Source organism: Aptenodytes forsteri, unplaced genomic scaffold (assembly GCF_000699145.1).
Source record: "Aptenodytes forsteri isolate BGI_AS27 unplaced genomic scaffold, ASM69914v1 Scaffold111, whole genome shotgun sequence".
NCBI lineage: Eukaryota > Metazoa > Chordata > Aves > Sphenisciformes > Spheniscidae > Aptenodytes > Aptenodytes forsteri.
In genome coordinates, this window is record NW_008794710.1 from 2,279,761 (window position 1) to 2,289,025 (window position 9,265).

Here is a 9,265-nt window from a genome sequence, read left to right on the forward strand (position 1 = left end):
TCAGGGGAGTGTCACAAGTCTTCTTTCAAATCCTCAGTTCTCACCTGCAACTTTAATGACGTATTGGGAAACGTGGAGAAATGCGAGCCGCTACCATTTCAGGTTTGCTTGCATCGATTCTTAGCAGACCTCTGCTGGGATCTCTTCCCTTTTCCCTGCCTCCTCCTCTTCCTCCCCACAACTGCACACAGGGGTGCTCAGCCAGCTGCTGCTCACAGCCCCTGCTCCCCCCCGCCACTTTGCTTCTCTGAGTCTAACCCCCCCCCCCCCCCCCCCCCCCCCCCCCCCCCTTTCAAATCCTCAGTTCTCACCTGCAACTTTAATGACGTATTGGGAAACGTGGAGAAATGCGAGCCGCTACCATTTCAGGTTTGCTTGCATCGATTCTTAGCAGACCTCTGCTGGGATCTCTTCCCTTTTCCCTGCCTCCTCCTCTTCCTCCCCACAACTGCACACAGGGGTGCTCAGCCAGCTGCTGCTCACAGCCCCTGCTCCCCACAGCCACTTTGCTTCTCTGAGTCTATATTCCCCACCCCACTCACCACAGCACCAATTTCACAGGTGCCCAAGAAAACTCCGGCTCTTATTTATTTAACCAGCTGCTGCTACTCCCGCCTCTCATTTCCTCAACCATCACCCTAGCTGCTAACAAATTCACCCGTGCTCACTTAAAACATACTCAAGGGGGAAGCAGTTCATGCTGTCACATAAAAAATACAAGTTGTGCGTTGCTATAAACATACTGAATGAGAAGAGCATGTTTTCCCCCGTCCCCCGAAACAGCATCCTGGCTTTACACAATCCCTTTTTTGGTTTCCCCATTGTCCACCGAAGACGTGAAGTTTGATTCTTGTTCTGCACTCGATTTCCTCTCCCCTGGGTAGTGGTTCATTTCTTGCATTTCTAAAGATACTTTATTCCTTTTGGCAAATGCCTGGCTGATTTCATTAAATGTCTTATTTTTTGTTTCAGGCAGGACAAAAAACAGGTAGGTAGCTCCCGCAAAGCAGATGGCAGCAAACACTAGGAAGCAGTATGTCTGTAAACCACCCTGTGAATAGAAAACAAAGGAGAAGGTCATTATAAAAGAGACAAAAGTCAGACGAAAAGCAACATCAGGAATGGTTTGAAAGAAAAAATGGGTGGTATGGAGCAATTTTTAACCAAGTACAGTAAGTGCTGGCATTCATTGCAAGTCAGAGTGCTTAGTTGTTCATAAAAATGCATGAATCATTAGTTCTTCCAGCACTGCCTGTGGCCCATCGATGGAAAAGCAGGCTCCTGGCAGAGGCGTGCAGATCTGCAATCTGGGCGACGCTGGGAGACACCAGACTGAGTTCAGGCACGGCGGGTGTGAGGAGAGCAGGTGGCAGCAGGGCTCCTGCTACGTGCACGGCTTAACTGAGCCTTGCACTGCCGCGGTATTTCTGGAAATGAGGCAGATGTTTCACCGGCTTCTTCTGCATACTGCCTTGCAATTTCTAGGTACAAAAAATGAGGCCTGCTTTTGCAATGCCGTGCACCTGTACACAACACATGGGAAACCTGCCATAGCCAGGGGCATCTGCATCACAGTAGTTACAAGCTTTGAGATTTGCAAAATAAACAAGGAAAAAACACCAAATGGCAGACATTTGTATCATTTCTAAGGTTACGGGAGCTTACAGCAGGAAAAAATCCATTAAATGCACTTCTTTCATGCTAGAAACTAGTGTAAGAATGAACTGAAAATGAAGTACAGGACATATTTGAATGTTTTGGATTTTACTTCACTGCAAAAAAAACCCAGTATAGACACAAAGAAATTAATTTATAAACTGATTATAAAGGCTCCAGCCAACTAGTAGGAGTTGCACTTCACTGAAACATAAGTATTTCTTGCCTGGTATTATTAGATCATTTAATAACTTTCAGTTACATTTCAATAGTACGGTTTTGAAAAACATTTGATAATTACGATATTGCCAGCTGCGCTTTGTTGAACTAGGAAGAGGTTTGGTATCCTGCTAGCCCTTGAGGAAACCTCCCTTCCTCCTCTATTGATTTACCTCACTCTGTGTCCTGAAAACAACTGTCCAACGAACACATATTTGTGACTTGTTTTTATTAACAAGGCTGAATTAAACCAAAAGGGGTATCTCCAGCTCCAAAAATAAGGCGACCTTTCCGTGGTGCCTTGTGTGAGGTCATCAACAGCGAATATAAGGAGAGCTGGACCCCTCACACATCACCCCAGGTGTTGCAAGGCAGAGGTTACCCCAGGGAAAATCACTCAGGATGGAGGAAGCAGACGTGGCTTCCTATATGTACATATTTACAATTGCCATTAAAGGTATGTATCTGAAACAATTAAGACAGAGCTAGACGATGTAACCCTGACTTTCCACGTTTTTCTAATAGCTCCCATCATCGTTAATTATACCAGTCCTACACTGCAGGCTGGTTAAGCTCCCTGCTTCGGGGGCTCAGCGTGTACGCAATTCCTAGGACTATTTTTATGTTTCACTTGCTCAGTATACATCATATATGGGGTGGAAGAAGAACGTGAATTCGTGTGTGGAACGAGACAGAAAAAAAGAAAAAACCCTTTTCTGCAGCTGCTTTTTAATACCATGGCTGATTGACAACCTGCCTAGTCACAATGTTTTCCGTGGATAATTCATTACCTAGTTCAGCCCTTCAACTCCTGTCTGTAATAGGAAAAGCTGGAAAGTGCATCCTCTGATATTGACTATGGACTCCTGAGATCATCAATGCTTTTTTTGTTAAATCCTAGAAGCACGAACTCCTGAGCAACCTGACAATCACAAGCCAAAGAGCATGGGTGATGAGGGGGGAAAATATTCTGGCATGGGAACAGATATGACTTTCAAGCTTATACAGAGGCAGAAGCAAATGGATTTAGTAGACAGGAAAAAATAACTTCACAGTGCCTCAGAAATCATCCTGTCATGTTAAGAATTCAAATTTTGCATCTGGATCTTCTGCATTTGAAATTTGAATTGAACAAAAAAAACTTGTTCAGCTGAATGGTAGAGCTCCAATCTGGAATCATGTTTTTCCCTTTTTAAAATCTTCATTGAACTAAAACTTCTCTGTGATGAAAACGAACCATTAATGCCTAGTATGAATAAGCCTGGCAATCAGATGCCACAAGTTACCTGCATCTTTTGGTGGTGCAGCCACAACTTTGTCCCACCTTTCTTATTCCCATTTATTTCTTTGCTGTCCATGATCTAAATTAGTGTTTATTATCATCTTTGATTCATGTCTCCTTAAACCTTTTCTAGTTGAACTGAACACTCTCATGAGTGCATATTTTATTTGCAACTATTTTACATAATGTATTTACATTTATTGGTAATAAACTTGCTCTCCTTAATTTCTGCAGATCCCTTTAGAAGTAGCGCCCAAGGACCTCCAACAAGTTCCACAGAGAATAAGCTAAAAATTAAATTTTTGTTATAAATCCTACAAATGGGGTTGTGGGAAGAGACCAAGACTTTGCACTCCTTGTGTTCAGCAGGATTAGCACAACAGAGCCCTAATTCCCAGACAGGAACACTGCAGGGCGATCATAAAATGCCCTTTTCTCACCTGCTAGTCTTCAGTCACAATATTTCCTTAAAGCTGATTATTATTTTACACACACAGGAAAGACAAACACTCATATTCATAACTCATATCACCCAAACCTGCATTTGGCACAGAAGAACGTCACATGTGAATTACATTACTTGTTATAAGCACGACACCTTCTACCTGCTCCGCACACTGATAAAGGATGTAGAACAGAAGTACAGGATAAAGCGGAAGGAAAATGTTAAATCCTGAATCCTAACTCAATAGAAACACTTAGTGGGACACGGGTGGGATACAGCTCAGCCTAGATGTTTAATTTATTTTTATCTGTTTCTGATGTATTCTGAATTGCCTGGTGCTGGAGGGAAGATCTGATGGGTGGAACAATTAATAGATTGGCCACAGCATATCTGCTGTGCCCATCAGGGGAGCCAAAAGGTAGGATAATGTGCTGGGAAAAGGGTAAATGCTGAGTTATTGAATGACAGCTACTACAGAAAAGGTACTGATACACAGATCTGAGAGAAAAATGGATCTGTGTCTTTGTTCCATGAAATTACTATACTTTCTCTTATTTCTATTATATTATGTATTATTTATATTACGCCCATGAAGCCTGTATCTCTCATTTACTCTTTGACATCTGTAATCTCCAAATCCACAGCCTCTCTTTGTTGTTTTACTCCTTCCAACTTGTCAGAGACAAGACATCTATAGAGACTGCAGCTGCCACTCTAGAACTAAAACCCCAGAGTTTTGCTTACCTTGGGCTGGGGTGGGAGTAAAACACTAAGGAAGAAGTTCGGTTAAAGTGTTCGGTGGCAAAGCACAGATACTCTGCAACTCTGTGTATTTGGCCCAGTGGACATGGTCTCAAGATCCTTTACCGACATGTGCATTCTCAATGATACGAGAATAATGACAACATATATGATAAAATTTGAAAAGGTAAATATATTTCTATACTTCATGACATTATTTCACTAACTACGAGGGATACAAGCCTCAGTGTTCAAAAACTGAGTACTTTTACCTACCTGAAGAGTAGCTGACTCTTAATAAAAAATACCATATCCAAATAGCTGGAGTGGAGGGTTAAAAGAGGAAGGGAAGGGAGGGGGCAGAAGCAAAAGCAAGCCAATTCTGAATGGAAACCAAAAGGTTAGAAGGAAAACAGAACAAAGCACTACAATGGTCCGTGCTTTGTAGCTGTTCTCCCCTAACATTTCTTCAGTACGCCCTGAACATCCAAGGTTCAAAGTTGCCCAAAATTTCAGGTGGTTTCCTAAATAACAACGGCTCTATCTCTTTATAGGCTCATAGATATTCATTCAGAGTCACGATCAGATACACAGGCGAAGGTCCTTGAAAGGCCAGGCTTTCTGTGGGTTACTGAAGGTCACCCGCCCTCCCAGGTGCACAGGGGAGGGCAAGAGAACAGCTGACACACTTACTGATGCAATCTCCCGAGGAAAGCACCTTGAATACCTGTAAGTATTCAACTAAGTTCCTAGTTAGTCAGCAGGCTAATAAAACCTCTCCAAAGCAGGATTTACACTGGATTTTTCAAGGCTGGTGAGGGCTATTGCTATACAGGATATTTAACAGTTAAGCATAAACTTTCAAACTCATCACCTTCTATTTTCATACCAGCTTTCTAAGCAGGCTATTTCAAACACAGCATTTCTGAAAATGTCCTGCCAGCTGAACCTTAAATTACTCATTTTTATCTTCTCTTTTCTGCAGCCGATCAAGGCTCTGTATTTGTCAAAAAAAGGAAACCAGGAAATGATTCACTTAAGACACGCATGCAATTACCACAAAAAAGAAACAAAGTCGAAGGACTCGGGCAATTCTCCCAAATCAGATCCCAGGCGTGGCAAGCAATCAAACCTGACTTTGAGGATGAGATGTAGCTGCATAAGCGAGGTGTATGAATAAGTAGGTGCAGCTCAGCCACATTTTCTTAAGCAAAGAGGTTAACAAACATATTCCCAGCTTGTGTAGGGCTGCTATACACATTAGGCAGAATGTACAGGCATTTCCTCCACCTCCCTTTAAATAAAATGGTAAAGAATACTTAATTTTTACCATTATGACCAGACTTAAAGTGCCCAGAATGAGCAAGAGAGCTCATTTTTTCAAGCTAAAAAGTAAACTGAAACAAATAAAAAAACCTAGCATTGAAATGATCACATTTCTGGTTTTGATTAAAAAAAAATTAACAATTTGCCACTTCTAAAGTCTGTTAGCTGAGAACAGTCCTCCTGCTAATAGCTTTCATGCTGTGAACACCGTAGTCTGGAAATATATAAAAGTAGTTGAGTAGAACATCATCACATGCTATTTAATGATGGCTGCTTACTGACTTAACTCATTCTATAGCAAAGGTTAAATTCTAAGCGGGACTGTGATACTGAAAACAGGAAAGTAGATATTCTAGGGCAGAAGCAGCAAAATAAATGAGCAAATGAACAAATTCTGAATCACATTTAGCAAGCTTAACAAATTAATATTTTTAAAACAGAACTTTTGGCTCTTCCCAGCAAATGCCAAAATGTGATTCTAAATTCTCAACTTGCAATGTCACAGCCCCTTGGCACCGGCAATGGGTGCTTGTATTTGGAAGTTGCCATGAAGATTAGCGTCATGAGGTGGGGGTCAAACTGAATTTTGAAGTGATGAGGTCAAATGATAGTGGTTAGATGTCTTACTAAAATGATCAGCAGCAAAACAGTTATTCATGTAGACATTTGACTTTACTTACTTTGCTTCCAATTAATATAACCCACTGAAACAAATGGATGAGAGAGTTTGTGTCCTTTACCCGTTGTCCTTCTTCAGTTTCAGACATAATTTAAGGTTCTGCTGAAGGTGCAGGACAATGAAGAAGGACAGAGCACTAAAATATAATGTACGAAACAAATTTCCTAAGTAAAAAAAGAGACATTTTCAGACAGGAACTGCAATTTCAACCCCAACCCTCACACATTCACTACCTTAACTTCACAAAGAAGTTAACAGATCCTTGTATTTTATACTTGAAGTGCGTTGCTTCTAGTTAAGAGCATTTTTTCTCATATCTAACCTTCTGATAGCCTACATTTCGTTTTCACATCTTTGAGGGGAACTTCAGCCATTTCCCTTAATACAGGTGCACTGTAGTTACTTTAAACATCAGATGTATTTGCAAAAGCTCAAAATAGCTTGGCTGAGGGAATTTATGTATAGGCTTCTGTGCACACCTTTGTTATTGAAATTCTTGTACCGCATAATAGAAAAAGCCAAGGGGTATTATTACACAGTAAGGAAATAATAAGGAAAACCAAAAGACAATCTTGCTGGGTAAATGAATCTTGATGCACGAGAAGGAAAATCTCAAATGTAAAAATAAGGAAGAAACAGAGCAGAAGTGCAGGAGAGCCTGCAGTAACAAGTATAATGACTCAGAAGTATTACTTCACAGGCAGAAATAAATTAGTTTCTGAAAGGGGGAAAATAAACACACATATAGATCTTTGCATTGTGCTAGTAAGCAATCTGAACTAAGGCTACAAGCCTTGTAGCACCTGTATCCCATGTGATACTGAGCTCCACCTGGATCACAGATCCAAGCAGGTTATTTTTCAAGACACCTTAACTAGTCTAAAAAGAAAAGAAAATAAAAGTTTACCCAATTTCTAGCTAGTGACAATTTATACTTTACTTCTTTCAGATGTCTTCTACCCTCATGTAAGTAAAAAGCTTATATGAAGATGACACATGAAAATTCAAAGAGTCTCTGAGTTCCTCACTTAAAAACCCAGCTAGTAAAAGCACTCACTATTTGGGGGACATGATGTCCACCCAGCTGTTTTTTCTCCTTTCCTGTCATCTCAGCACCTGCCTCTGCCTCTCAGCATCAGCCAACCAAAGCGCCATCCCTGACTTCCTACGCCAGGGCACAAGAATCAGACCTCCACCCACCAGCTCAGAAACTGAGCACAAGCTGATGACGACGGGCTGCAATGAGCTGCACATCTACAGCTATGTCCTCATTTTATTGCCCTGATCCAGAAAGGTCAGGCAAACATCAGCACTCAACGCCAAGGATTTCTTCATTGAAAAGGTGTTTCCCAGCCACAACTACAGAGGATATAGGCAGCTCTTCACAATAAATATTTAAAACTGATCTTTTGTCACACACTCTCTATTTACTATATAATCTCCTTCATATCTTTCTTTGCTCATGCTCTTACACTGTTATTGTTTTAGTTTTCTGAGAACAAAGATATTAACAGGATTTTTTAGTTATTTTAAAGGTTTTCCTAATGTTTGCTATGGCTCAGAATAAGCTATCACCTTGTTGGCTGAACCCTCCTGTGAAAACACACACCATTATGGGAGGGACATTGATGGGGTGCGACAGGACAGCCCCAAAACTTTCCATCAATTTCTCAGATATTATTGAAGCCTGCCCCAAATCTAGTGACTTGTTTGTCCATCATAAAAAGCACATAATTTTCCATTGCCAGTGAACTGGACAGGAATTACAGAGGTCATTTCTGTCAGTTGCTTGGTTCCCCAGCCTGATGAGCCAGGCTGTAACAAGCTTTTTATGCAAGTCTTCGCTAAGGTCTGAATGTTCATCTCTGAAACCTACAGCACAATATATATCTGCTTTACCAACATGCCCCAATTTCAAATTACAGGGAAACAATGCAAAAAAATAGATGATGGAGGATAGATATAACTATTACGACCTTGTAAAATCAAGCTGTTTTTCTGTAACTGGACAAAACATTCGAACTGCACAGTGACATTTATTAGTCCCCGCAAAAATGAGATATTCTGTGCTATTGCTCTGCCAGAGAGCTGCAAAACATCTTGCAGTTTATTACTATTATTGCCTCAGTTTTGCTGCAAAAATGCTGCAAGAGAATGATGCCTTTGTATCCCATTTTGTGATAACACAAGTTTCTCCTGTGGCAGAAGTAAAAGAGGGGAAAAATCCCTGCAGTCCTCAGGGACTGTACGTAGGCCTGGCAAGATGAAAAAGAAGTTCCTCCCATTTCTAAATGAACCTCATTTAAGTCCTTTAATTTTCTTAGGAAACCATAGCAGCAATTCAGTTCTTTGTCATTTCGATAGGAAGCTACATCATTTTCTAGTACAACCATGCAGAGAGATTTGAAGACCTCCATCGATCACTTCCCCAACACTTGTAATGATTTCAAAACTCTCTCTTTCCTTGCTGTAGATGTGTAGCCCCGCAGTGCCAAAGGTAAAAGTCAAACCCCAGCCGGGAGTAAAATCAGCTTTCTGCTTAGTGGTCCTGTAATCATAACTGGGTATTCCTCTGCGATCCCTGGTTATTGGAAACATTTGTATTAGGAGGGAAGCCCGAAGATGAGTTGTTCTGGAAAATTACTGATGGGATAGAGAGGGAACCAGAGGAGCAGTAAAGATGCAGCTGGTCTCTGCAAGGCAGAGAGGTGGAAAAGGAGGGCTCTAAGTGGTCAGTTTTGGTTGCTGAGATGGAGCAGCCAGGCAGAGGTATCTCCCTGCTAAAGCACACTCATCAGACTGAAGGCCAGTTGAATGAGGACGGCACAGGGGCTAGCAAAGAAGGGTACAAAACAGAGGCAAACATAAGCTCAGCCAGCTGCCATCACCATAACCGCGGGGGGGGGGGGGGGGGGGG

At 41.5% G+C, this 9,265-nt stretch overlaps 1 protein-coding gene across 1 annotated transcript in view; it reads right to left on the bottom strand.

The window, feature by feature from the left end:
- Nucleotides 1-497: 497 nt before the first annotated feature.
- Nucleotides 498-9,265, bottom strand: part of SLC2A9 (solute carrier family 2 member 9) — a 111,679-nt gene continuing 102,911 nt past the window's right edge. Inside the window, exon 13 of the mRNA XM_019470625.1 lies at nt 498-1,051. Coding sequence (XP_019326170.1) covers nt 794-1,051 — 258 coding nt within the window. The 3' untranslated portion in view covers nt 498-793. The remainder of the gene's footprint in view (nt 1,052-9,265) is intronic.